Source organism: Calonectris borealis, chromosome 24 (assembly GCF_964195595.1).
Source record: "Calonectris borealis chromosome 24, bCalBor7.hap1.2, whole genome shotgun sequence".
In the NCBI taxonomy this organism is placed as follows: Eukaryota; Metazoa; Chordata; class Aves; order Procellariiformes; family Procellariidae; genus Calonectris; species Calonectris borealis.
The window spans coordinates 1,271,775-1,299,481 of record NC_134335.1 but is presented as its reverse complement, the minus strand read 5'-3'; the positions used below and the strand labels follow the sequence as shown (position 1 = coordinate 1,299,481).

At 61.9% G+C, this 27,707-nt stretch overlaps 1 protein-coding gene across 1 annotated transcript in view; it reads left to right on the top strand.

Moving 5' to 3' along the window:
- Positions 1-24,125, top strand: part of DSCAML1 (DS cell adhesion molecule like 1) — a 114,444-nt gene extending 90,319 nt beyond the window's left edge. The window contains exons 9-33 of the mRNA XM_075172852.1: positions 1,027-1,305; positions 1,598-1,717; positions 1,858-2,034; positions 6,923-7,122; positions 7,810-7,906; positions 8,020-8,148; positions 8,579-8,746; positions 8,925-8,995; positions 9,958-10,198; positions 11,207-11,353; positions 11,435-11,590; positions 12,676-12,815; positions 14,412-14,565; positions 14,792-14,909; positions 15,021-15,184; positions 15,471-15,569; positions 17,547-17,735; positions 17,824-18,111; positions 18,197-18,352; positions 18,475-18,505; positions 18,866-18,984; positions 19,385-19,537; positions 19,868-20,062; positions 20,624-20,935; positions 22,840-24,125. Of these exons, the coding sequence (XP_075028953.1) occupies positions 1,027-1,305; positions 1,598-1,717; positions 1,858-2,034; positions 6,923-7,122; positions 7,810-7,906; positions 8,020-8,148; positions 8,579-8,746; positions 8,925-8,995; positions 9,958-10,198; positions 11,207-11,353; positions 11,435-11,590; positions 12,676-12,815; positions 14,412-14,565; positions 14,792-14,909; positions 15,021-15,184; positions 15,471-15,569; positions 17,547-17,735; positions 17,824-18,111; positions 18,197-18,352; positions 18,475-18,505; positions 18,866-18,984; positions 19,385-19,537; positions 19,868-20,062; positions 20,624-20,935; positions 22,840-23,291 (4,355 nt within the window). The 3' untranslated portion in view covers positions 23,292-24,125. The remainder of the gene's footprint in view (positions 1-1,026; positions 1,306-1,597; positions 1,718-1,857; positions 2,035-6,922; positions 7,123-7,809; positions 7,907-8,019; positions 8,149-8,578; positions 8,747-8,924; positions 8,996-9,957; positions 10,199-11,206; positions 11,354-11,434; positions 11,591-12,675; positions 12,816-14,411; positions 14,566-14,791; positions 14,910-15,020; positions 15,185-15,470; positions 15,570-17,546; positions 17,736-17,823; positions 18,112-18,196; positions 18,353-18,474; positions 18,506-18,865; positions 18,985-19,384; positions 19,538-19,867; positions 20,063-20,623; positions 20,936-22,839) is intronic.
- Positions 24,126-27,707: the final 3,582 nt, after the last annotated feature.

The following is a 27,707-nucleotide window of genomic DNA, read 5'->3' as shown; positions in this document are numbered from 1 at the left end:
GTCGAGGGAGCCTGTCCTTTTCCTGGCAGCTCGGAAGCGGCCGGTGGGGCGTGTTTGGAGAGGCGCGGATCCACAAGCCCATCCCCGCTCTGCAATAGACTGCAGTGCATTCGCAATTAATTATTCATTAATTATGGAAAACAGGCAGCGCTGGCTCCGTGGCTCCGGCAGCTCGAGCCGCGTCGCTGTAGCCAGCGAAGGGGCAGGCCAGCCCTGCCCGCGCCCGCCGGCCTGCCGGCCTGCCGGCAGCGGCTTGCAGCCCAGGGGGGCGGTGGGCAGCCCCCCGCTTGCCCGCTGCTCCGCCGAGCTGCCCGGCCGGGCCGGGGCCAGGCAGAGGGGCAGAGACCCGGCGCAGAGACCTTTGCCGTGCGCGGGGCCGGGCACGGGGCGGGCACGGGAGCCCAGGGGCGCGCGTGGTGGGGCGGGGAGCCGCTCCTGCGCCTGTACGAGAGGGCAGCTTATTTCTGCCGAGGGGACAATTGCCAGCCTGCTAATTTAATTATGGAGACTGCAGAAAGAGGCTCTCATCTACCAGGTGCTGAGCCTTGTTAAGCTAATTGTCTCCCTCTCTCCGCTTTCTCCCCCCTCCCACTTTGCCAGAGATGCTGCGGTCGCCTAATTAAGTTATCAGAAAGATAATGGCTGGTTCTGAATCCAGTGCCTTTAAGAAAAGCATCCATCTAATAATTGCTTTTCTGCGAGCAGATAAATGCTGAGGCGGAATTTCGGCTGGCGGTGCGGCGGGGCGGCCGGGGCTTTCCCCAGAGCAGGGCCCGCGCTGCTGGGGAGGTCGGCGTTTCTCCGTCCTGCTCTTAGCGTGGAGCCCTGCCAGGTGGGAGACGTCTTCCTGCTGCCCTCTGCTCGGCGGCACCTTCCACGCTCCCCTGGCCGTGTTCCTGGTGGAAACAGAAGCCTGCCTTAGCTTCTGGGCAGCACCTCCCCCAAGCCCCGCCGCGGCCCGTCCCCGCTGGAGGAAGGCTTTCCCCGGACGGGCTCTCCAGCGTGCTCTGCCTCTCCCCTCGACAGTCCCTCCGCTGATCCAGCCCTTCGAGTTCCCGCCGGCCTCCATCGGGCAGCTCCTCTACATCCCCTGCGTGGTCTCCTCCGGGGACATGCCCATCCACATCACCTGGAGGAAGGACGGGCACGTCATCCTCTCCGGCTCTGGCGTCACCATCGAGAGCAAGGAGTTCATGAGCTCCCTGCAGATCTCCAGCGTCTCCCTCAAGCACAACGGCAACTACACCTGCATCGCCAGCAACGACGCCGCCACGGTCAGCCGGGAGCGGCAGCTCATCGTGCGGGGTGAGTGCCGCGGGGCCCACCCAGCCGCCCGCCCGGCCCAGCCCGGTCCCGATGCCGCCGCCGTGGCGGGCTCGGGAGGGTGGACGGTGACGGTGGGGGAGCACGGAGGGGAGCAGAGAGACGTTAGGAGGCTAGAGGGAGATAGCGCTGGTCTCCGCTTGCAGGAGCGGTGCAGAAGCAGGCGGGGAGGGGGAGGGGGAGGAGCAGGGCTCAGCCAGGGCACCCCGGGCAGGCAGGGAGGAGCTGGGGGGGGTTTTGCTACAGCGACCGTCTTTTCTCTCAAATTGCTCAGTGCCTCCTCGTTTTGTGGTCCAACCCAACAACCAAGATGGCATTTACGGTAAAGCCGGGGTGCTGAATTGCTCCGTTGACGGATACCCTCCTCCGAAAGTCATGTGGAAACACGCAAAAGGTAGGGGTGGGACACGGCAGCGCGTGGGGGCCTCCGTGCGGGCGGGGGAGGGTCCCCTTTCGGCACGGCCGCCCCGGCACCGAGCCTCGCAAGCGCTGCTCTGCCTTGGCTGAGCTCTGTGTCTCTCTGTCCCCTCCTAGGAAGCGGCAACCCCCAGCAGTACCACCCCATACCCCTCACGGGCCGCATCCAGATCCTGCCCAACAGCTCCCTGCTCATCCGCCACGTGCTGGAGGAGGACATCGGCTACTACCTCTGCCAGGCCAGCAACGGCGTGGGCACAGACATCAGCAAGTCCATGTTTCTCACCGTGAAGAGTAAGTAGCCAGGGCTGCGCCAAGGGGCCGGGGACCTGCTCCCGCTGCGGCGGTGGCTGGGGGGAGCAGAGGCGGGCGCGCCGGTGAAGGCGGCTGTGGCTGCGGGGTGGGTGCTTGTCAGCAGAGCCTGGTCCGGCGCGGCCCCCTCCTCCGTGCCGAGGGTTCCCGCCACGCCGGCCTGGCTCTGCCCTTGCGCCGCGCATCCCCGCCATCCGTGCGCAGGGCACGGGGAGGGCATTGATTCCCCTTCTCCAGGGACCCGCTTCCCTTTTGCTATTAAACGCGCTTTGCCCTTAATAAAACCGAGCAATCAATCTACATCATACAGGAGGAAAGGAAATAGCCGGGCTAATTTGACAGGGATGGGCTGGGAAGTGTTGTTAGACACCGTGTTTGAACCGCGCTTATTATTGGATTCCTCTCCCGTTGCTATCAGCAGAATACGTAATCTCCAGCTCCTCTGTATTTATTTTGATCGTTGCTGCCGTGAGCGTTCAAACCTCAAAAAGGAGGTGGTGGAGGGGGACCGGCCCCCTCGGGCTCGCTCCTGCGGCGGGTCCCGCGTGTCTCCAGAGCTGAGCAGGGCTAAACCCTGCCCTGCCTCGCACCGGGGGGGACGGAGGCTGCAGGCGAAGCCGTGGGAGCCACCAGCACCTGGTTGTCCCCTGGGCAGGGTGCTGCCGGGCAGAGGGGATGCGCAGCCCTCCCCGGGCGAGGGTCCCGTGCCTGGGGAGTCGGCCGGGACGAGGCGAGGAGAGAGCGGCTCTGGCTCGGGCGGCCCCCTTGCTGCCTCCCCTCCCCAGGCAAGCGCTTGATTTTCTGGCATCGGCAGGCGTTTCTCCCCTCCCTGTCAGCTGTTTAATTTATCCTGCCGACTGATGAATCGGAACGAGCGACTTCAAACAACGCACTTCAAGAAGGCGCAGGTACAGAGGCGAGGCGATTAATCCCGAGTGAGCGTGCAGAAGTCTCGGAGCCTGAACTGTTGCCTTGTCCCCGCTATCTGCTGTAATTGCATCCCAGGACAGGTTGCTTGCTGACTTGAATAGCACGTAACCTTATTATGCATGTGCTTTTACATTTCCTGGAGACCTCGCAGCCTTTGAAAAGGTTTGGATGAATAGGTAGACGAAGCGCCACAGCCAATTAAGCATTATATGGGGCTCTTTGTTTTGTTTCATTTTTGGATTTTTGTTTGTTTAGTGAAATGTCAGGCCAATTAAAGTGAGATCAGCGCCGGCTTTCCTTGAAAGTCAGGCCACTGCGGACGGAGTTAAATGAAAGTTAATCAGAGCCCAAACAAAGCGCGCCGGCAGCGGGGCAGCAGGGGATAGGGGAGCAGCCGCGGCAGCCATCCGCAGCCACACGTCCCCTTCCCCGATGCCGCAGCGCTGGGCTGCGGGGGCCGAGCCGAGCCAGCCGGGTAACGCGTCAGCCAAGTGCGCGCGGTCCCGGCCTGCGGACCCGCCAGTGCCAGCAGGAGCGGGCTGCTGCTCTTGTCAGGCGGTGGGCAAGGAAAGCCCCCAGCTTTGCTTGTACCGGCGTGGGAACGTAACCCTCGGGGCCCCGGCCGTGCCCAGCGCTTGCCTGCGGGGCTTCCCCACCCCTGGGTGCCCACGCCGCGCTGCTCCGCTCAGCGCCCGGCGCAGGCGCGTGTCTGGGTGCCGGCAGCCGCTCGCTGCCTTGCCAGGGCAGCGTGCCCTTCCCTGTCGCTAGCCTCCCGTCAGGTGTATCGCAGAGCGAAAGGCGGCGCCTGCTGGGGCTGGGAGCGTGCGCCCGGGGGGACGGCTGAGCGCCGGTGAGGAGACCAGCAGCGCGTGATAAATGCCATTTAGCAGGCGGCTGCACGCCTCCCCGGGTGTCGAGAGGAGAGCGTGAGGGATGGAGAGGGTCATGTCCTCGGGGGGGCCCCGTGGGCTGTGCCAGGGCTGCCGCAGGGTGGGCAGCGCTCGCTGGAGAGGGGGCTCCTCTGCTCGGACCTCCCCGGCACCGCGATGCCGGGGCGAGCGGGTCCGGCCGGGGGCTGGGAGAGGGGCAGCTGCCTGCACGTCGCGGGCTCGGGGGCGGACGTGTTTGGAAGTTCGCTGCCGTACGGCAGGAGCATAACTGATTGCTTCCATGCAATTTGAATTAATCTTATGCTTCAGGTGAAACTCAGCTAATCAGTGTAGAAAGGAAGCTGAAATGGGTGCAATCAAATTAACATCACAGAGCCGGCTCCAAACAAGAAAGAGGGGGGCGAGGGAGGCGGGCACAGCCCTTGTCACCCTTGTCACCGTTCTCATTCAGTTGTCACCAGTGGGCTGCGAAGCGGCTCGCGCCCCAGCCCGGCGCGGGACGGCAGAGCGCGCCGGGGGCTGTCGACTCCCTTTGTAGCCAGCCTTATCTCTGCCCAGCAAGCGGGACGAGCCTCTTGTCGGGGCCTTGTTAACAAGGCCCGTGGGCACGGGGGGAGCGCGGCAGCGGCGCTGGCAGGGGCGGCTGAGCAGGCTGGGTGCAGGGAGGATGGGCGGGAGCAGAAAGCGTTGAAGGCAAGCTCTCCTGGAAGGAAGCCTGTCTGCACAGCAGCGCTGACCCGGGGCTCTGGCTGATGCCTTGGCGGGCAGGAACCAGTGTTACTGATGTCCCTGCACCCAGGGAGGGGACGTGGGCCGGCTGGGAGCTGCCTCCGGCAGCCCTCGGAGTGTCCCGTGGCCAGTCCTGGGTGACGCTGTCCCTCGGCAAGCGGCAAAACCGCTCCAGCGCGGGTGTCGGGTCCCGGCGTGCCCCGGTCCGTGCTGTCTGCCCAGCTGGTTGGGTTTGCTTTTGGTTTGTTTTGCTGCTTCCCGCGCTCTGGGCTGCTTGCCGCTCTCCTGGGACCCCGGCAATTGAGAGAAGTTGATATGTTTACATCCAAGGAGCTGCTTTTAATCAAACATCAATAAGTGCATTTCAGCGAAGCAGAGCCTGAAACGGAGCTCCTCTCCCGGGGCCGCCGCTCGCCGGGAAGGGAGCCGATGCCTCCGCGGCTGCCGCAGCCCTGCGGGGCTGTCCTGCCCCTTTGGCCCCTGCGGCCACGCGCACCCTCTGCGCCGCACTGGCCTCCAGCCTGGGCTAAATGAGGGCTGAATGCGGGGAAGCAGCCCCCGGTGCCCCCCCACCTGCCAAACTCGGCAGGGTGGCCTTCTTGTGGCAGAAGCTGGGGACGGCAGGCAGGAGCCCCGCAAGGTCCCGCCATCGTGCCAAACCCGGGTGCCGAGACCCTAACCTGGCTGCGCCCGCCCTCATGCTGTGCTGTGCACACTCGGAGCCAGAGGGGCGGGCGGCCCGGGCCCGGGGTAGGTGCAAGAGCCCCCGGCCGTCCCTGGGCTCTGCCCTGGCCTCGGCGGGCGCGGGAGGCTGGGGTCGGCTGGCCCTTCCCAGGCCTGCGCCTCTCCCCGGCGTAGCCCTGGCGTCGGCCTGCGGGCAGGCCAGGGGAAGACGGGCGCGCGGCTGGGGACGGGACGGGGCAGAGCTGGGAGAAGTCTCGCTCTGTTTCTTGTAGCTCTTGGTTTCCCGCGCCCTGGACCACAGGTCCGGCAGCGATGCACCGCGGGTCCGAGCGCTGCCCCGACATCCCTGCTCTTTGCCGTCCCCGGGCCGGCTCGCAGGCGGCCGCGCTGCCCTCGGGGCAGGATTGCCACGGGGCGCTGCCAGCGGGCGCCGGGCTGGCACCGCTCTGTCCCGGCCGCGTGGGCGCCTGCCCTGCGCCCGCAAATACCGGCAGCTCGGGAGGAAAGGTTTCCTTAGCTGTTAATTGAATTACATTGCCACAGAAAGCCGAGAAGTCGTAGCTCATTAGAGCCTCTTGTGTCCCATTATAACAGTGTGTGTTGCCTTTGCGGATTGTCATTATCATATATTACTGCGGGACTCAGCAGTGCTGTTTGTTTATGCATTACATTTTTTTCTGCTTACCCAGGCTGCCCTCGCCCCCCAGCCCATTTCTCCTGCGCGGTGCACGCCGCGGCCGCTCACCGCACGGCACCGGGGCGGCGCGAGGGCTTGGCTCCCGGAGCGGCGAGGCTGCTGGGGAAGGAGCCCGGCCGCAGTCCCTCGCGGCGAGGAGAAGTGCTTCGGCAGAGGCTGCTGCAGCGCCCGGGGCCGGGCAGGAGGAGGCCGAGCCTGGCGTGCTGGTCCTCCTCCGCAGCCGTGCCGCTGCCAGGCCAGCGGCCCAAGCGCCCGGGCGGGAGGCGGCAGCTTTGTGCCAGGGCTGCGGGCACTGGCCAGCAGCAAGAGGGACTTGCCGTACCGTCCCGAGGGCCCTCCCTGGCCACGCTGCAGCCGCTGCTTGGGCAGCGCCGGGATGTGCCCGCGCCGGGTGCTGCGGCCCGGTCGGGCGGCGAGTGCGGCGTGGGGCCTCCCCACCGTCCTCGTTTGCATGTCGGGGTGGCTATGGAGAAAAAACTTTCTATCTCTGGTATCTGCAATGCAAAGGTGGCCTTGCTGATGTGAAACCCCACTCTATATTCTGCCCAGGTTTATACGAGTGAATTATGCAAATCTGTGATGGAAAACATTCTTCCTCTCATCCTCGGGAGTGTAAAACCTTAGTCAATAATTCATACCCGCACGTCTCAGACTGGAGGCTTTCTCTTCATTATAGTGTGCGCTTGGTTATTTGTCTTTCGCGTTTTATTGTCTACCCCGGTGTAATGCTATGCATTATAAAATTTATCTGCTTCATTATTTTATGATCCTGAGCTGTATAATGCAGCGAGACGATTCTGCTTCAGGCTGCGTGGCCTCTCGGTGAGACCCGCATCCGCCGCCTCCCCGGCGGGGTCTGTGGGCTGTGCCGGGGCCGGGCAGCCGCAGGTGGCACCGAGCCGTCCCCCGGGCGCACGGGTGACCCCCTGCCTCCCCGCAGTCCCAGCCATGATCACCTCCCACCCCAACACCACGATCGCCATCAAGGGGCAGACCAAGGAGCTGAACTGCACGGCCCGGGGCGAGCGGCCCATCATCATCCGCTGGGAGAAGGGCGACACCGTCATCGATCCCGACCGCAACATGCGCTACGCCATCGCCACCAAGGACAACGGCGACGAGGTCATCTCCACCCTCAAGGTGAGGGGCCGGGGGTCTCGCACCCGCCCGGGCTGCCGGCTGTCTTTTTTGGGTGATGGAGGCAGCAGGCGGCACAGGGGGTGCCCGGGGAGGGTGTCGGTGGTCCCCGGCGGGTGTTGTGGAGGCTGGTGCTGCGGCTGGGCTCCCAGGGTGGCAAAATCGAGTCCAGCGGGGCGGGATGTTAGGAAACCCGCCGGAGGGATTGCGTCTCCAGCCAGCGGCCCCGTGCGCCGGCTGCCTCCCCCCCGGCCCCAGCACGCTGCGGTGCAGCCGGGCGAAGCACCTGGCCAGCGCCTGGACTCTTACAAGTAAGAGTTAAGTATGAGTTAGCGCTGCCCCGGGCGGGCCCGGTGAGCCGGGCTGCCAATTTTAATCACGCCAATTAAAAAACAGCCACCGTCTGCTTGCTGTGACAAGCCCCTGGATTCGCACTAAATCTCAGCTGCCTGTGCAGCGGGCTCTGGTTGCAAAGGTGTTTTGCGGCACCAGGGACATCTCAAAGAACAAATTTTCAGCGCAGGTCTGAGAAGGGGAGTGGGGGTTTGGAGGGTGACCTGCCTCCGCGGGCACAGCTCCCGCCGGGGCCGGTGGTGGGAGCGGGCCGCGGTACCGGGGGAAGGTGGGGGCACGGTGCTGGGGGTAGCTCAGTCTGAATTGGCTCCTCTTCTCTCCCTGACACGTTCCTAGCTGAAACCAGCCGACCGCGGGGACTCGGTCTTCTTCTCCTGTCATGCCATCAACTCTTACGGCGAGGACAGAGGCTTGATCCAGCTCACCGTCCAAGGTACTCGTTCCCCCGTGCACGAGCCCGGGGGCGGAAAGCCTTGCCGCGAGGATCCCCCTGCTCCCGGGGGGCTTCTCTCCCTCTCGTCCCTAACCTGCCCGTGTCTCCCCAAGAGCCCCCGGACCCGCCAGAGCTGGAGATCCGCGAGGTGAAAGCCCGGAGTATGAATTTGCGATGGACGCAGCGGTTTGACGGCAACAGCATCATCACCGGGTTCGATATCGAGTACAAGAACAAGTCGGGTAGGTGATACCAGACCTCCCCTCGCTCCCCGTGCTGCCGCGGCAAGCGACGGGGCTGGGGGCTGCGCCGCGGCCGCCATGTCCCGGGGCTGGGCTGCGCAGGCAGGTGCGGGGCTGCCCCGCCGGCGCCTCCAAGGGAATATTCTGCATCCCGGTTCCTTTGATGAAGAAAGGAGAGAGCAGCACTAATGAAACATGTTAATTTCTGTTGGATGGGAGCATTTGAAAGGGAATATTAAAAGAGCCAATATTTGCAAAAAGCCAAAGCCAGGCTGCACGACAGCAAGGAGGGGGGAGGCAGCACCTCTCCGTGGGGGCCGGGTCGAAAGCTGGAGGCGCCTGGGGACTTCACCTGCCCGAGCACGGCCCCCTTGGTACCGCAGGATTCGGGTGCTGACCCTCCTCCTGCCCCCCTCCGCTGCTTTTCCAGATTCCTGGGACTTTAAGCAGTCCACGCGCAACATCTCCCCGACCATCAACCAGGCGAACATCGTGGACCTCCACCCAGCCTCCGTGTACAGCATCCGCATGTACTCCTTCAACAAGATCGGGCGCAGCGAGCCGAGCAAGGAGCTCACCATCAGCACGGAGGAAGCAGGTGCCGCTCCCGGCTCGCGGCACGCGCGCTGGGGCGGCGGGCAGGGGCGGCCACGGGCAGCGTGGGGACTGTAGCCCCGGGCGAAGCTGGCTGCGGCAGAACTCTCTGGAAGCCGAGTATTTTCCTGACGAGGAGGCGCTTTCCCTGAGGCTTCTCTTTTGGGTCTGTTTCTCCGCAGCTCCCGATGGGCCGCCGATGGACGTCACCTTGCAGCCGATGACGTCCCAGAGCATCCAGGTCACCTGGAAGGTGAGCAGGGCGGGGGCAGTGCGTGGGCTTTCCCTGGCCACGGGGCCTCAGCGCCGTCCCGAGCCACTGCGGCAGCAGCTTGTCCTGGGAGCCGGCGCCTCGTCAGCGGTACGAGGGCCAGGAAGAATTTCCCGGGCAATATGAAAACCCGAAGGCTGGGCGTGCAGCTGGGCTGCATCGCACGGGGTCCTTATTAATCGTGTTTTGTAACGAGCTCATTATCTCATAGGATGTCCGTGGGGGGCCGTGGGGAGAGAGAGGATAAATATGTAAAAACTGAGACGCTGGGTTGCAGAGTGTTTGAGCAAAGATCAATAAAACTTAGAATCAGATTTGTTTTTCCAAAGGTGCATAATGAAAAATAAAACTGATTATAAAGTTAGGGCTTCGGAATGAACTGGTAAGTCAATAAATTTAGGGTTCCAGCTTCTCGCCCCCTCCCCCTAAGCGCTGAGAAACAGATTAATGGAAAATAAGACTCACTTGAAAGATAAGTCACTTCGTTTTAAGAGTATTTCCGCGAGATGGATCACCCTGGCTTTGTAACATAAATTTGCAATCAACCCTATCGATTTCGTGACGCTTCAGAGAAATATTGTTAAGATTGATCTCAACCTGGCCTCGCGCATTTTTGAGGCTGTCAGGCGTGGGGTTTTTCCCGCCTCTCGTTGAGCTGCTCCAGCCGGGAATGGCTCTGGCTGAGCACGTCCCGCCGCCCAGCCGGCGCCTTCCTCTCTGGTGGCCTCCGAGGACCCGCTGGACCTTTTTGTCACTATTCCTCCTCTCAGCACGTCCACCCGAGCGCTGCTGCAGGGAGAGAAAGTTTAAAAGCGCTGAGAAAAGATGCTGGGGAGAGGCGGCCGTGGCAAGGGAGCCCTGCGAGCCTCCCGGCCCCGGGACGTGCTTGCTGGGCAGCGTAGCCCTGCGTGACACCGCTCCATCTTGCACCCCCTGTTCCTCAGGCCCCGAAGAAGGAGCTGCAGAACGGGGTGATCCGCGGCTACCAGATTGGGTACCGGGAGAACAGCCCGGGCAGCAACGGGCAGTACAGCATCGTGGAGATGAAAGCCACGGGGGACAGCGAGGTCTACACGCTGGACAACCTGAAGAAGTTTGCCCAGTACGGGGTGGTGGTGCAGGCGTTCAACCGCGCGGGGACGGGGCCGTCGTCCAGCGAGATCAACGCCACCACGCTGGAGGACGGTAAGCCGGCCCGGCCCCCGCCGGGGTCCCCCCACCTGGGGGGCTCCCAGCCCTTCCGCCCTCGGCCGCTCCCCTGTCCCGAGCGGGTCTGGGGGCGGTTGCTGCCACCGGCAGCGTTTGGCTCTCAGCTGCGTGCAGGTGCCTGTACGCTCGCCGCTGCCCCGGGGAGGAGTTGCGAGCACGGGACAGCGGTGGCACCGGGCTTCTGGCGCAGTTAGAGGGACGTCAAGGTGGATTTAGGCATTGCTGATGTGCCAGGGAGGTTTCCATCCGGGAGAGACTGCTGGTGGCCTCAGACGTTTTAAAAACAACGCGAAAAAAGTTTTGCAGTGCCTTTGCTCGGCAGTTTTTCATACTTAATTAAGGCTCTCGTTAGCCTGTCAAACCATGATCATTTCCTGGCTACATTAGCACTCCTCCTGGGGTATTCAAGGGCCCCTGTTTTAGCAATAGTGTCTTTTCCGTAATTATATTACCTTCATTTTGTTCAAACGGACTATCTGTATTAGTTTATTATACTCTGTCCCTAATTACATGGTGCTTGTATTTTTGCACCTAAGTAATATGAAACAATAATCATTTTCAAAGAGGATTGTTATGGTGATGTATGATCATTTAAATGCTCATAAAAATTAGAGTTACCTGTTACGGGGCAATGGGATCTAATTACCTCGCATCCAGCCAGCTCTCCCGCTCTCCCCTTGCTGGGAAGCACAGCGTGTCCCGGCGGCCTCCCTGTCCCCCCGAGCACGGGGGTTGCACCCCCCTCGGTGGTCCGGGAGGAGCACAACTGCGCCCCGGAGGCAGACCGCTGCTTTCGCCCGGCCCTGCTGCCCCGCGTGCCGGGCAGGACCGGCTCGAGCAGCCGGGGGAGAGGGGGCTGCAGCGCGGTGGGGTCCCATGGGGGTGCAGTCGGGGCGGCTGACCCGTGGGACACGGCTCCTTCAGCCTGGCACGTGCTGCCTCTCCGTCCTCCTGCTGATTGTCCCCCGTCTGTCCCCTCCTCAGTTCCCAGCCAGCCCCCCGAGAACGTGCGGGCCATCTCCATCACGTCGGACGTGGCCGTGATCTCCTGGTCGGAGCCCCCGCGCAGCACCCTCAACGGGGTGCTCAAGGGATACCGGGTCATCTTCTGGTCCCTCTACATGGACGGAGGTGAGCGCTCGCGGAGAGCGGGTGACGCGGGGGACCCGGCCGGGAGGCGGCGCAGGGCTGACGGGCCCCGTCTCCCCGCAGAGTGGGGCGAGATGCAGAACATCACGACCACGCGGGAGCGAGTGGAGCTGCGGGGCATGGAGAAGTTCACCAACTACAGCGTGCAGGTGCTGGCTTACACCCAGGCCGGCGACGGCGTCCGCAGCAGCGTGCTCTACATCCAGACCAAGGAGGACAGTAAGTGGTGCTGCCCGGGGGCGCGGGTGCGCTCTCCTCTTCCCGCGGCTGATAAACCGTGTGTTAATTAGAAGTAGGAAGATGGAGCGTTGAGTAGGAGCCCTTTGCAGTGAATACAGAAAGGCGGCTGCGCAGCCCCCGGAGAAGGCAGGTGGGGCCGAGCAGGGCTTCTCCTTCCTTTTCGTTTCCTCCCTGCTCGGTTTGCCAAACCCGCGGGCAGGTCCCGTCCCCGGCAGCCTGCCGATCGCCCAGAGCCGCGCCCGGCCGGGAGGGGAGGAAGGCGCCCGGCGCTGCCCTGCCGCGTGCGCGTGGTCCTCGGCTGCGGCTCCGTGGTAGCAGAGCCCGAGCCAGCCCCCCACGCAGCTCCAGGCCGCTCGGGTCTCCTTGCCGTCACTTAGAGTTGCAGCGTGCCGTAGCCAGCTGATGCCGGGAGACGGGAGCACTTGCTCGTGCCACAGCGCGTTGCGTTGCTGCGCTGGCGAGGGAAGAGCTGGAGCGGCTGTGGGGGCGCGGAGGAAACCCCCCGTGTACAGCCACGGGCAGAGCGTTTCCCTTTCTCTTTTTTTTTCTTTTCCTTAAGTGCGGATATTTAAATATTTACACCCCTGCCTGCCCTACTTTAATGCCATTAACTCGGTAGCAGAGCGCTTCCTGGGCCCGTGGGCTGGCGTTGCTGCCTGCCTGCCTGGGACGCGCCAGATGCCGGGGAGGCTCAGCTGGGCTGGGTAAGGCTGAGCCGCTCCGGCAGATGAAGGAGACTGAGGAGACGGCCATTAGAAGCCAATCACGGTTTCTAAGCCAGAGCCTGGGCGGCAATTAACTCTCCTGCCCGCGGCTCGGCAGGGGACCGGAGCCACCCGTGGAGAGGCGTCCGGCAGGCCGTGGGGTGACGAAGGGGTAACCGCTGGCTGCAGACCCGTCCCCGCGTGCGCCTGCCCAACGCTGGCGTGGAAATGCTATGGCAGCTCCTCCCCAGCGTGCGGTCGGGACGCCAGCCCTGCGGCGGGGTGCTGCCGCCTCGCCGGGCTGGGCAGAGGCCTCGGAGACCTCCCGGCGCCGGCTCTGCCACGCTCTCCCTCCTCCAGTTCCAGGTCCCCCAGCCGGCATCAAGGCTGTCCCGTCTTCCGCCAGCAGCGTGGTGGTGTCCTGGCTGCCGCCGGCCAAGCCCAACGGCATCATCCGGAAGTACACCATCTTCTGCTCCAGCCCCGGCTCGGGGCAGCCGGTACGGGGCGGGGGCGGGGGCGAGGCTGGGCAATCGCCAGGGCGTGCCGCAGGAACGCCGAGCTGGCCGAGCAGGAACGGGAGGGAGGGCTGATGCCAGGCGGCGGCGGCAGCAAAGGTCCCTTGGGCCAGGCCCATGCGCTGCAGTTGGGAGGGCACCCGTGGGCGCTCTACGTCAGGCTGTGGTCCCATCGTCTGTCTGTTCCCTTCCTCCGGCATCTCCCCTGCGCAGCGCTCGCCCCAGAAGGGGAAAGATGCCAGCAGCTGACCGAAAAGAAAAGAGAAATCAAACCTGGCCCCATCCCTCCTTCGCGAGGGAGAGGTTGATGGGAGGTCTGCAGACTAGTGCTTATCAAAAGCTCTTTCTCAAACTCATTTCACTATCTGAGCCTCTGGTTTCCAGGGCAACATAATCTTTTCATCAAAGCAACTGGTAAAACCGCTGGGATCGGATATTGTTTTCTTGGCATCTTGTCAAAACTGTCATTTGGGTAAAAAAAATCATGTATACTATACAATATTCATATAGGTGTCTGCTGGTGGGGTACATTTACGTCTGCGGGCCCCACAAGGGCGTGCGTTTGAACGTGGTGAATGCGCAGATACCTGTGCGCGGCCGCATGTTTGCATGCATAAATACCCCATCCATCCCGTGCAACGGGGGCCATCGAGCTCCCGTCCGCTCTGGGGCGCCGGCACGGCGGGAGAGCCCCGGCAGGGCGGCCGGGTGCCGTGCAGGGTAGGGTGGCTTTGGCCCCGATGCGACGGAGAGCGGCCCCGGCGCTTGCGCTCAGCCTCCCTGCGAGGCTGCCAGCCAGACCTCTCCGGAGGACCGCCCGCGGGCTCGGGGACGGTCACTGCGGGCGGTGCGGGAGGTGAGCCCCTGCGGGGGTTCGGGGACCCCCGGCTGCTCGCTGCGACCGCAGAGGGTTTTCGGCAGCCCGGCCGGGGCTTGCCTCCGCAGCCGGCCCCCGCTGCAGCTCGGCGGGCGGCTGGGGAAGCGTCCTTTCCCGGGAATAAATCACGCCGTCGCAGCCATCTGTTCCTCGGGCTCCGGCCCGGGCTCCCTGGAGAAATGACGACACCAGCCGGTTTACACTGGCATTGAGAAACGCCGAGCAGAGCTGAGTCGCTGCTCGGGAGCGAACCCCCAGCACCTCGGGGAGGTGGCTGCCGGGGCGGCTGCGGGCCCTCGGAGGGCGAAGGGGGCCCCCCAGGGATCGCTCCTGGTGGGGAGCCGGGTGGGTGGTGGAGGTGGTGCTGGGGTGCCGGAGGTGCCGGGCTCCCCGCAGGTGCTGGGGTCCCCGGAGGTGCCGGGGACCCGCGGACGTCCTTTGCCAGCCGGCCAGGGGTGGGAGTGAGGGCACGAGCCTGCTGGCAGCGGGATGGAAGGGATGCCCTGGGTTGGGGGTACTGGGGGGGTGCCCAGGGGCTGGCAGCTGGCCCAGAGGGAGCTTTTCCTTGCTGACGGCTCTGCTGCTGCTCCGGCCTCTGTTTTGCCTGGGCTGGTGGCCGTGCTCCCGCTGTTGGGGTGCCTGGGGTGCCCGAGCTGAGGGTCTCGCAGAGGCTGTACCATCTCCCGTCTCCCTCTCCGCAGGCCCCCAGCGAGTACGAGACCAGCCCTGACCAGCTCTTCTACCGCATTGCCCACCTGAACCGCGGGCAGCAGTACATGCTGTGGGTGGCCGCCGTCACCTCCGCTGGCCGCGGCAACATCAGTGAGAAAGTCACCATCGAGCCTGCCGGGAAAGGTACGGCGGGGGCTGCCGGCTCGCGGGGGGACGCGCACCCTGGCTCTGCTGTCCCCTGCCCCGGGGTTGCTTTTCCTGCTCCCTGTCAGCCTGCAGCAGGGGACAGCTGGGGTGACTGGGGCCCAGGGCAGAGGGGGCACAGCACGGGTGGTCTCAGCTCTCGTCACACGCCGGGGGGTCCGCGCACGGGGCCTGCCGCCCGGCTGACCTCCTCCTTGCCCCCAAGCCCCTGCCAAGATCATCTCCTTCGGAGGCACCGTCACCACTCCATGGATGAAGGACGTGAGGCTGCCGTGCAACTCTGTCGGGGAGCCGGTCCCCGCCATCAAGTGGACCAAGGACAGGTACCGAGCGGGGCTGCCAGCCGTGCCGCAGCCCGGGCCAGGGGGCTGGTGCTGGCTGCATCGCCCGTGCTGGGTCGCGCGCGGCTGATGCGCTCTCTCCTCTCCCGGTAGTGAGGACTCTGCCATCCCCGTGACGGTGGACGGCCATCGCCTGATCCAGGCCAATGGCACGCTGGTGCTGCGCTCGGTGAAAGCGGAGGACTCTGGCTACTACACCTGCACCGCCACCAACACCTGGGGCTTCGACACCATCATCATCAACCTGCTGGTGCAAGGTGAGGGGCGCTGGCGGGGGTGGCCTGCGGTCCCAGGTCTGCGTCTGGGAGCCAGTGCCCTGCACGGACACGCTCCGTCTCGGCAGACGGCGCAGCGAGCCCGCGCTCTTGCTTGTCCGCTGCTCTCGGCGGGGCGAAGCACCGCAGGGTCTTTCCTGTGCTGGGCTCTCGCTGGCCCGGGGCCGAGCGGGAGGTCTCCTTGGCGTTTCCCCTTTTGGGAGGCGCGGTTCAGGGTGCTTTCAGCCGGTGCGTGCGAGGTGCTCAGGGGCTTTTCCCTCCTCCCTAGTGCCCCCAGACCAGCCCCGCCTGACCGTCTCCAAGACCTCGGCGTCGTCCATCACGCTGGCCTGGATTCCTGGGGACAACGGGGGCAGCTCCATCCGAGGTACGGCTGCTGCGAGCGACGGGGCCGGCACCAGCACCACAGCACCCATCCCCATCCCAGAGCCGTGGGTGCCTCTGGTCCTGGCGCTGGGGGATGAGGCTGTGGCGCATGTTTTCAGGCGCACCCCTGCACGCTGCGCACGCGCTTTTGTCTCTGCGCCTCAGTTTCCCCCTCTCCGAAATGCCTTGGAAACGCTCCAGAGTAAGCTTGATGCTTCTGAGCTTGTAGGAGGGCTGCCGGTCCTAATGAGGGGGCCTGGAAGGTGTTTTGGACAAGACGCAGCGATTGAAGTAGCTAACGAAGGGCATGTCATTAATTGCTGAGGTGCTGGTGGCCAGGGCCAGCCCCGGGGGCTGCTCTGTGCCTCCTGGCATTGGTGCAACTCTGAACCCAGCAGGGCAGGATTTGTCCCCCGTCCCTGGTAGGCTGGGGGCTTCAGGAGGGCTCCAGGAGCATCCCTGCTTTCCAGAGCCTCCTTTCTGCTCTGATTCATCTCGTGAATTATATGTTGAAACAGCTGCACACGGAGGGGGGAGCGGGGAGCGAGGAAGGAGACCTCGCTTACAATTAATTAAAAGCATGGAAGTAATTACAAGCAAATCTCCCCAGCCAGCAGCCTTTCACTCCAGCGGACTCTGTTGATAAATTTGGTTATAATTGGATTAGAAATATTAAAAACATGCTGCATGTACAAAATAAATAAATAACCAGTGGCAGGCCCCAGGGTGCCAGGCACCTTGGGTGGTGCGGGGGTGCCGGCTGGCTCTGACATGGCCGGGAAAGCGTGTGCCCGTGGGCAGACCCGCGCCGCTCCGGGAAGCTGCCGGTACCTCCAGCCGTAGGGGAGCCTTGGCGCTGGGCAGGTACGAGAAGCCTCCCTTCCCTCGGCGCTGCTCTGCCCGAGCCGGAGCTGGGCGTTCGCAGAGCTGACGCGAGGCACACACGTGCCTTCGCGTGGGTCCTTTGGCATCGCCCCACCGGTACCCAGACGGCGTCGGCACCCGGAGCAGTCCTGCAAGCTCTGCATTGGGCGGCTCGTGACGCACATGCAAAGGCAGAAAGCCTACTCTTCGCTGTTGTTTTTTATTTGAGAACTGGCAAAATAACCTGCAAAAATAGCCAAATCTATCAATGCACCACGCGAGTTTGGGATTTTGTGTAGCCGAAAAGGTCAGAGACGCGCTGCCCTGGGGCAGCGATGCGCTCGGCAGCGTGTCCCTCGCCCAAAGCTCCGTGCGCGTGCGAGGGAAACCCTGGCGAGCCGTCTTCAGGCGTCTTGTTGACGGCAGCATAACAGGTTTGTTCATCTAGGACACAGTGTGCTTCCTAATACTCTTAATCACGGGAGAGGAGGCGGCATGCAACGACAGCAGCAACTTCCTAGCAGCTTCCCAAGGGAGCCAGCTAATTCTGGCTTTCCCCTTATAGCCTCGCACCGATCCACCACGCGTCGCACTCCCGGGCGAAACCGAGCGCTGGGGGCCGTGCTGGCGGGGCTGGAGGCGGGCGATGCGCGGACAGGGGAGCGGGGGGTGGGCCATGGGGGAGCGGCCCAGGGCTCTGGCAGGGCACCTGGGAGGTGGCCGGCTGTGGGGGTGCCCGCGCGCCCCTTGCCGTGGCTCCTGCCTGGGCCTGCGTGGTGGGCAGGGCAGGCAGACGAGTCGACCGGCGCTCAGGGTCCCGCATGCAGGGTGCGGCAGCTCGCCCCTGCTAATGGCTTTGAGCTAACTGTAACCCAGCTCAGCAGAGGAGGAGTAGAGGGCTGCGTCCCTCGCTGTTCACCTGCGTGCAGTTGGGCAGGAACCGGTGCGTAAGGCTGCATTGGACTTGGCCAGGGGATGTCCCCGAGGCGGCGCAGGGTACCCCGCAGGCTCTGCGCGCCGGCAGTAACCCCTTCTCTCGCCCTGCCCGGGAGCCGCTCCCCTCTCCCCGGCAGCCGTGTGCCCGGAGGCGACCGCCCCGTCCTTGCTCCCCCAGGCTTCGTGCTCCAGTACTCGGTGGACAACAGCGAGGAGTGGAAGGACGTGTTCATCAGCTCCTCCGAGCGTTCCTTCAAGCTGGAGAGCCTCAAGTGCGGCACCTGGTACAAGGTGAAGCTGGCGGCCAAGAACAGCGTGGGGGCCGGCCGCATCAGCGAGATCATCGAAGCCAAGACCCACGGCAGAGGTGAGCCTGCCCCCAGTGCCCCTGCCCCACTGGGGGAGGCCGCGGTCCCCTCTCCGCAGCAGCCCTCCTGACGGCTCCTCTCCCGCAGAGCCCTCCTTCAGCAAGGACCAGCACCTCTTCACCCACATCAACTCCACGCACGCCAGGCTGAACCTGCAGGGCTGGAGCAGCGGGGGCTGCCCCATCACCGCCATCGTCCTGGAGTACCGGCCCAAGGGCAACTGGGTCTGGCAGAGCCTCCGCACCAACAGCTCCAGCGAGGTCTTCCTGACAGAGCTGCGCGAGGCCACGTGGTACGAGCTGCGCATGAAGGCCTGCAACAGCGCCGGCTGCGGCAACGAGACCACGCAGTTTGCCACGCTGGACTACGACGGCAGTGAGTGGGGGGACGGGGCGGGGGCCGCGCGGCCGGGGCGGGGGGCTCCCGGGAGCGCTGACCGCCCGCCCGCCCTCTGCCCTAGGCACCATCCCCCCTATCAAGTCTGCGCAAGGGGAGGGTGACGACGTGAAGAAGCTCTTCACCATCGCCTGCCCCGTGATCCTGGCCACGCTGGGAGTGGCCCTGCTCTTCATCATCCGCAAGAAGAGGAAGGAGAAGCGGCTGAAGAGGCTTCGAGGTGAGATGGGGCTCAGAGGCACGGGACCGGACCGCAGTGCCGTGCTTTCCTGGACTTGTTACGTCCTAAACAGCTCTCTTAAAAAAACCCCTTCCTTCCTGTTTTTTGTCTCTCTTGCCCAGATGCCAAGAGTCTGGCTGAAATGCTGATCAGGTGGGTCTCCGAGCTGCAGCGCTTGGCGGTGGGAATGCTGGGCGCGGGGGCGGTCCTGCAAGCTTTTAAGCCCGGGTTCAGCCCTGGCTCGGGCTCAGACCGTCTTGGGCTCAGAGCTGCGAAGGTCCTGTCGGCCTCTCTGTGGCCCGGCAGCCGGGTGCCCCTGGCTGCGCCTGCCTGCCGGAGCGGCGAGGCAGGCGGTCCCGGCACCCAGGCTGGAGCTTGCCTGGGGGAGAGCTGCTCAGCTGGGGAGCTGGGCCCCGGGTGGGCTGCCCAGCGGCAAGCCCCAGCCCCTCTAGGCTGGAGCCGCCGGGGCGCTCGCCAGTAATCGCCGGCTGCGCGTCCCCTCTTACCTCGCAGCAAGAATAACCGCAGCTTCGACACGCCGGTGAAGGGCCCCCCCCAGGGCCCCCGACTGCACATAGACATCCCGCGGGTGCAGCTCCTCATCGAGGACAAGGAAGGCATCAAACAGCTGGGTAAGCACCGCACTCTCCCTGCGGCGTGGGGCCCCCACCCTGGCCGCAGCAGCACCTGCCCGGGGAAGGGAGGTGGGCCAGCAGCCCCGAGAAGCCTGCGGTGTCCCCGGGCTGTCCCCTTCCTACTCTGCGGCAGAGCAGGGCGCAGGGGCGTGCCCGCGGGTCCTGCTCCCCTTGCGTTGCTGCAGGCTGCTGCCTCGGGGGGGGTTACGCCGCTCTGCTGCCCTGGCTGGAGAACAGCCAGGCAGCTCTCCCATCCCGCGTGCCCCAGAGCGCCAGCGGGGCTCCCCGCAGCGGGGAAGGCAGGCGATCCCGTGGGTGTGCGGAGCATGGGCTAGCAGGCGCCTACAGCGAACTCCCGGCCAGAGAAAGAGGTCTGAGCTCCAGCTTCTTCCCGCAGGGGACGACAAAGCCACGATCCCGGTGACCGACACGGAGTTCAGTCAGGCGGTGAACCCCCAGAGCTTTTGCACGGGCGTCTCGCTGCATCACCCCGCTCTGATCCAGAACACGGGGCCCCTCATCGACATGTCGGACATCCGCCCCGGCACCAGTAAGTGGCTGCGGTCGTGCGGGGCTGGGGCGGGTTTGCTGGGAGCAGCACAGAGTGCTTACAGACGCAGGCGCAAGGCGGGCGTGGGCGAGCTGGGCTCTGGCAGCGCAGGGGCACCGTGGCCGGTCCCCGCATGTCCCCTTCCAGAGGGGTGCTCCTGCTGCCCCGCAGCAGGGTGCTGGGGTGCAGGCCCTGTCCCCCAGCGCTGGCCGTGCCTAAAAGCAGCTGTTGGTAAGGCAGAAGGAGCGGGGAGCGCTCCAGGGCGATGGGACGGCGGCCTGGCTGTCTCTGGGAGTCACCCGCTGTGCCTCTGTCCCCTTTGTGCCTTAGACCCCGTGTCAAGGAAGAGCGTGAAGTCTGCACACAGCACCCGCAACCGGTACTCCAGCCAGTGGACCCTCACCAAGTGCCAGGCGTCCACCCCTGCACGGACCCTCACCTCTGACTGGAGGACAGTGGGCTCCCAGCACGGCATCACGGTCACCGAGAGCGACAGCTACAGCGCCAGCCTCTCTCAGGACACGGGTACGCCAGCGCTCCAGGGGCTGCTGCTGGCAGGGATCTGCCGCTCTGGGGTACGGGGCTTCAGTGGCGGTGACCCCAAACCGTGAGTTCGGGGCGACTGCAGAAGCAGCATTCACTGCTAGGCAGTGGGTCGTGGAAGCACGACTTCCACCGCAAGAGCCGCATGCTGTTGCCCGAAAGCAGTGGTGCTGCAGCCCGTACTCCAATTTCTAGTAAAGATTACGAAGAGCGTCATAAATTGGGCGGCCGCCGGGCACGGGCCCGTGGCTCTCGTGCCAGCTCTCGCACGCTCTGCGAGCGGCTGGTGGCGGCGTCCCCTGCCCTGCGCTGGTGAGCTCCGGGTTAGCGGCTGTGGCTGCCCCGGCGCGTGGCGGGGAGCGTGTGTGTGCGCAGGCAGATGCGGGGCTGCGCTGTCATCGCCCGGGCCCCTCCCGAAGCGGGGAGAGATGGCCGGGGGTAGCTCAGCGGGGACAGCCTGGGCGGTCCCACAAGGGCAACGGTGTGGAGAACGGCATTCCCCAGGGCAACGTCCCAGGTACGTGAGCGTCCTCTCCTCCCCAGACAAGGGGCGGAACAGCATGGTGTCGACGGAGAGCGCCTCGTCTACCTACGAGGAGCTGGCACGCGCCTACGAGCACGCCAAGCTGGAGGAGCAGCTGCAACACGCCAAGTTTGAGATCACGGAGTGCTTCATCTCTGACAGCTCCTCAGACCAGATGACCACCGGCACCACCGACAACGCTGACAGCATGACCTCCATGAGCACCCCCTCGGAGCCGGGCATCTGTCGCTTCACAGCCTCCCCGCCCAAGCCCCAGGACAGCGAGCGGGGCAAGAGCGTGGCCGTGCCCATCCCGCACCGCGCCAGCAAGAGTACGTACACGCGTCCTTTGGCTTTAGTTGTGCAGTGCAGGGAAAAACACAGGAACGGACGTACTGAAAGAGGTCCTGTGAAGAGTAGGAGAGGAGGTGGGAACAGCGTCTCTCTTCCACCCTCCACAGCCCCGATCTTTCAGCGTCCTCTGTTCCGCTTGCCCGTCTTCAGGTCAGAGCTTTTGAAAGGCTTTCTGCTGGAATCGCTAGCGGATTTCAGCAGGTTCTACAGAGATCTTTTCTAGGTCCCAGCACAATCTGGAGAAGATCCCCACAGAACCTAGTTGGATTTGGAGAATCTAACTAACGATTCCAATTTTCTCTACCTTTTTCTTTTTTTCTTCCACTTTTTTCTTCTCTTCACTTTTCTCCTCCTCACGTTTCTTTGCTCCGTTCCTCTTATTTCTTCACTTCTCTTCCCTTTGCTCCTCTCCCCTCCTCACATCTCTTCTCTTCACTTTTCTTTTTTTTGCTCCTCTTCACTTCTCCTGTCCTCACGTTTCTTCTCTTTGCTGTTCTTCGCTTTTTCACATTGCTTCACTTCTCTCCTCTCCTCGTTTTTTTCTTCTCTTCACTTTTCTCTGCTCCTCTTCATGTTGCTTTGCACCTCTTCACTTCTCCTCTCCTCACATTCCTTTTCTCCACTTTTCTCCTCTCATTTCTTTCCTTTTCTTCCCTCTTCTTTCCTGTTGTATTCGTTCCTTCCCATTCCCTCCCCGTCTCCCCTTCCCCAACGTTCCAGTACAACCATTCTAGCACCAGAAGTAGTGCAACACGCTACAACCGTTTGAGACCTGTCTTTCGCAAAGACGTGACGATACCATTCCAGACCTGTCTTTCCGCAGAGACATTGCAATACAAAACAACCTCGCGAGACATTTCTTCCCGCTCGCAGAGCTACTACACGGGCTCAAGCTGGGTCTTCATTACAGTACCCAGTATTAGCTGCAATACATAACATAGTGCATGTCTGGGAAGTACTTCTCAGATGTATTTTTTTGTAACGTAGTATTGTATTTCAAGTTAACACATATATTGGCTATGTATATAATACATAGAAAACCCATTTTAAAAGTACATATGTGGTAATTGATAATTAATTTACATCCTATGTTATGCAATATATTGTCTTATTCTTTTGTGATATTACATGACACTGAATATTTTAAATAGCGTATATTATAAGACAGCACATAATACATGTTTATAATACTATAATAATGTAGTTTACAGAACATATTACCAAACATATACAATCAAAAGCAATAGTGTAATATTGTTATAGAACACAAATATGAGACTATAATAATGCAGTGTCTTACATATACGCACGCATAAATCCTCAAATTAAGGTACCAAAGTTCTGTATAATGCTATATCACAACATATAGCATACTATATTGTTTATTGTGGCACAGATGCTATTTACATTAGCACAGTATAACATATGCTATGTAACGCCGCTGCGTGCGGTACGCTACAATAGACGTTATGTATGTAAGTTACGGAAGTATTTACACAAAATACGGTACAGAACAGAACGGGGCGTGCAGCACCATAGATACTGCTGTCTCGTGTCACGCACTAACAACCAGCATCATGCAATGTATTACATACACATGCCACGTCGTATTACATCTGAAAACACAGCAGGTGACACGTTGCATGTAAAAGAAAGGATGTCGGTGTAGCGTTGGACGATACTGCTTTCGTACAGTCTACGTTTAGTCTTACACGCCATACTTCATGTGGCGTTGGGTAAAACACTGCGTGCTGCAGTTTGAGGTGCTCTACGCGTTGCGTCGCGTAGGGCGTGACGGCCCACGTAGGTGAGGCTACCCTACCACCCCCAGACGGTGGGGGCCAGGAGGGGTCCCCTCACCCGCCTCCGCTTCCCCTTGCAGGCGACTACTGCAACCTGCCGCTCTACGTCAAGTCGGAGGCCTTCTTCCGCAAGCCCGACGCCCACGAGCCCTGCCCCGTGGTGCCGCCGCGGGAAGCCTCCATCCGCAACCTCGCCCGGGCGTACCACGCGCAAGCCCGGCACATGACGCTGGAGCCCGGCAGCAAGCCCCTGGGCCTGCCTCCCCCGGCCTCCGCCGCAACCACCTTACCTCAGAGGACTCTCCCCATGCCCGGCGCGACGAGCGCCGCCGCTGCGCCCGCCGCCAGCGCCGCCCCGGCGCCCCCCGCCGCCGAGCCTCCCGCCGCCACCGCCGCCGCCGAGGCGCGGGTGCCCGCGCACTCCAAAGTGGGGGGCTCCAGGGACTCGCTCCTAGAAATGAGCACATCGGGCGTAGGCAGGTCTCAAAAACAGGGGGCTGGGGCCTACTCCAAGTCCTACACGCTGGTGTAGGGAGACCGCCCGCGACGGACGCTGCTCGGTTCCCGCGCCATTTCTATTTAATTCACAAACTTGTACATACGGAACTCTTTTGTATAAATGAAGCTATTTTCTTCTTCTCCGAACAGAAAAAGGAACCAGGGCACAAAGAATTTGATGTTACAGATTTAAAAATATAATATATATGTAAACATATATATATTTCACATCATTTGGAAAGGGGCACAAGGAAAGACTCAGCGACCTTTTTTTTTCTTTTCCCTGATCTTGTCGGTGGTTTTAAAAAGGAACGTCTCCAAGACATTGCATGCTATTTTACTGTTCTGAAAACAACAGGAGTTGCTTCAATTTGCAAATGCTTATGTGTTAATACCTTTTTCTATGAAAAAAAACCCAGCGCTGTGTGCAATAAAGGTTATGTTTATACGTGGGCGTTTGTTAAGCGAGCAGGGCAGTAGCCGGTGCTGGGGCAGAACATCGCGGGAGGATGGAGAGGGAGAGCCCGGGGCAGCCCGAAGGCATCCAGGAGCCCGAACGCGTGCCGCAGCCGCCCGGGGACGCTGCCCGCTGCCCTGCTGAGCTGCGCCAGCCCGCGGAGCCCCGGGGCAGGAGGAGGGGAAGGGGTGGGAGCAGGGTCCCGGGCACGGACACCCCCGCAGCTGCCAGGCCCTGCCACAGCTCTTGAAGACCAGAGCAGCTACAGCCAAGGCAAGCAGCCCGGGGCCGGCCACCTTCCTTCCCTGTGCCGCTCCCCCGGGCAGTCAAAAATAGCCAAGGCTGTTTGTTAGTAACAGTCGTTTGAGTCACCCAAACGAAAACTTCGCCTTCCAGAGGAGGTGCTGGTGCTATCTGAGGTCTAATTAACCAACTGCACTTTCATTTCCTTATTCCCTGTAATTTATAAGCGAACGTTTTCATCACTTCTCCGTCCAGGCTTGCTACCCGCTGGTTCCATTTCTTCTTCCCTTACAAGAAACAGATAAGCTTCCTATTTTAACTTAAACGAGCAGTTGTAACACCTATGCATAGATTTTTACCATTCTCATTTTTTTCCTCTTGAAAAAAGTGCTGGTTTTAACATATCAGTTATAATCAAGTGCTACGGAGCTCACTTTTTTAATACCTCGCCTAGATTTTTTTTTTTTTTAAATGAACAACCCAAACCATGCTATGCAAATAGCGCGATTGGTGTCACTGGTGAGATTACCTGCAACTTCCATTTCCAGCTTGCAGTTCCCTGACCTGCTTGCGTTGTCACGCTGGTCAGCAGCTCCTCCTTTGCCATCTGGTTCTAACGCCTCAAAGCCGGTAGAGCTGGAAGTGCCTTGGCAATAGCCTGGCAGCTGTTCGCTCTTGAGGCTCGGAAACAAGCAGTTGTGACAGCTTCGCGTGCCCATTTTTTATCAGTTTTGGTGATTATTCTGGTAAGAAAGACTTGGAGCCATCCTCTGCCGAGGAGCATCCCGCGTGGAGAGGAGTACGCTTCCCGAATAGGCGGAAAGGTATCGGGGATCATGCCCGATGCCACAAATGCCAGGGTTGGTATTTCCCACTCATGTTTTTGCACCGAACCCCTCCCCAACCCCCTACTTCCCTGTAAAGCTTTCCTTAGGGACAGGCAGAGCTTGCTCTGGTGAACCAAACCCTTCCAGGACATCGCATGTCCTCTGCCGGAACCGCTTGCCTGAGCTGCTCTGCCTCCGCCAGCAGTTTCCCCAACGCTCGGCAAGAGGATCTGGGTTACGGCCCCGCACCTGGAGCCGCCGGTTTGGATGCACTGAGAATTCATGTCAAGAGCAACCAGCCAGCCTCCAACCCCAGGCATGGAATAGGGTTAGGCTGCTTCTGCAGTACTTAACTTTGGGTTTGGGTTGGGTTTTTTTTCTTAAATACAAATCCCAAGATCTGTTCTGAATAGCATTTACTTCTATGCATGAGTTTTCTCATCCATTCAATTTTAACAGGGTTATGGAGACATGGATTTTGTACGGCATTTGTACACGGAGCATGAGCAAGGCACTTGAATGCTGAAGACCACAGTACGCAGCTCTGACAAGGTCTCTTCGAACCAGAAAGAGCTTGCTTAGCTTGCCTACCTTAAAGCAAGTCGCGAAGGGAAAGTACCGAGGGGCCAGAGAGGCTGGGGGACGTGCAGCAACCAGTCACCAGCGGCTCAGCCTTTCGCATCGCTCACCGAGTCCTGGGAACCTCCCGGCTGCACGTCCCCTCGTACCTCCCGGGCAGGCTGCTGCAGCGCACCGAGGGGCTGGCGACCCTCTCGCCACTCCAGGGGACCCGTGGGTCCCCCCAGCAGTGGCTGCACGACACAGCCCGCGTGGGCTCATCCCGAAATCAGGTCTGTCTCACGCTGGTTAGCGTTTGCCTGCCCCTTCTGCCTCTCCCCGAGATCAGTGGAAAGTGTTGACAAGCAAACTAGCATTTCTCAAGCATTTCTCTAAGGATTTCAAACGCAGTTCATGCACATTAGACTTCAAAACCTTTACACGGTACAGATCTCAAAGAGAGCCAAGTGCCCACCCCACCCCAAAGCAGTGTCACAGCTAGGCAACCGTGCAGCACCTCTGAAATGCCCGTCCCAGACTTGAAATAGAAGAGACAAGAAAAGGCAAGTGTGTTCTCAGCTGCGAGAGTAAGTGGATTAGCAAGATAAAAAGAAGAACAGATTAACACCGATTAACACATCTTTATTGTAATTGGCTAGGACAGATTTCCTTCTACATCTTAGCAAGAATTCTCCGCCCAGCAGTTACCAACCCTGGCTTTGCACAGTGCGTTACGACAGTCCAAATTTCCAGCACCCAACCACGAGACCCCAGCACCCCCCGCCCTCCACCACGGCAGTAGGCTCTCCCCACAGTGCCGCACGCAGTAACCCCCAGGGGCTGAAGGAGGACAGCCAATTCAAGCCACACTGGCCAAGCTCTGCCTTCGACAGGGAACGGGCAAAAACCCCATCAAGCTCAGAAAGCCGAAGAGCTGGTTTGGTTTTAGGCCTGCTTTCCGAGCCGCCTGGCAGAGCCCTCCAGCCAAACCATGCTACACACAGCGCACACCTCCGCTGCCAGCCAGCCCAGGCCCGCGGCGGAGCCCGGCAGCTCACGCCACCGCAGAGCGACAGACCAAGCCACCACCAGCCCTGCTCTCCTGACGCGCCTTCGGCCACCGAGCCCAAGCAGAAGGCAGACACCAACCGCCAGCACTCACGAGCTAAGCAGGGGCAGCTGAGGACTGCAGCCCTTGTAAGAAGGGCTGAGGACGTTTGTGGCCGGAGAGGAGAGAAGGGGCAGCCTGCGAGCAGTCAGGGCTCTACGGGCGCAGCTCAGCAGCCCTGCACAGAAAATCCAGCATCAGAGCCAGCAAAGAGGCAGTGGAGACCACACTCGAGCGGTCAGGCAGCACTGTTGACAGCCAGCATCGCCTCCCTGCCCTGCTCCTTCCCACACAGCACCTCCTCCCCGACTTCTCCCACCCCCCTGCTCCCAGCAAACCTCCTCCTGTTTCTCTGCTGGCCCAGCGCTCGCTGCTTTCCTATTCCCTCTTTTTCAGCACCTCTGCACCCTCCAAAAGCCAGCACTCGAGAACGGGTGCTAAAACCCAAGATAACCTTGGGGCCCTGTCCCCGCCAGGCTGGGAGCGGGTCTCTGTTCAGCTTTGCTGGACCGAAAGAGCAGGACAGGGTGGCTGGGTGACAGCGGGCACTAACCCAAACGCCAGAGTTAGCAGAGGGCTGTCCCAGGAAGGAGCCCGACTCCGCAGCGAGCGGCTTCAGCCTCGGCACATACAGCCCCAGGAGACGGAGTCCCACCCCATCCCTGCTCTGAAAGAGGGCACCCCCAGCAGTTCTCCCCAGGAAAAGTAAGATCAGCTCACGGTCAGCACAGGGCCCAGCTCCTGCTCCCTTCGCTGCCTGCGGCATGCCCCCTCGGTGCCATCCCGCTCCGGGCCAGCTCCCGGACACGGCGCTCAGAAGCTCCGCGAGCTCCCCTGGAGCAGGGGACAAAGGCAGCCGTTCCACCCCAGCTCCAGAGGCAGAATGGAGACGAGGCGGAGGGGAGGGCTACTGCTGGGCAAAGCGAGCCCCAGCTGGGCAGCGGCCAGCCGGCCGCAATCGCTCTCAGCTGTGTCTCCCGCTGACACAGCTGCTGGGACTTAAACTTGCTGTGGCCCAACGGCCAGCCACCACGCAGCTGTGGGTGCTGCCACCAAGGAAAGGCCCGTCAGAGCTGTGTCCCTCCCCGGGTGCTGAGGTCCCATCGAACAGCCCCTCGCCAGCTGGACCCCGGCCCACAGGGCAATGCTGCCTGGGGAAGGACCGGCCAGGAAAGAGACCTCGCTCCGAGCAGCGACCACCACCACCAGCGGAGTACCTACGGCTGCGCACGCACCAGAAGCTAGGTATCAGGGAGC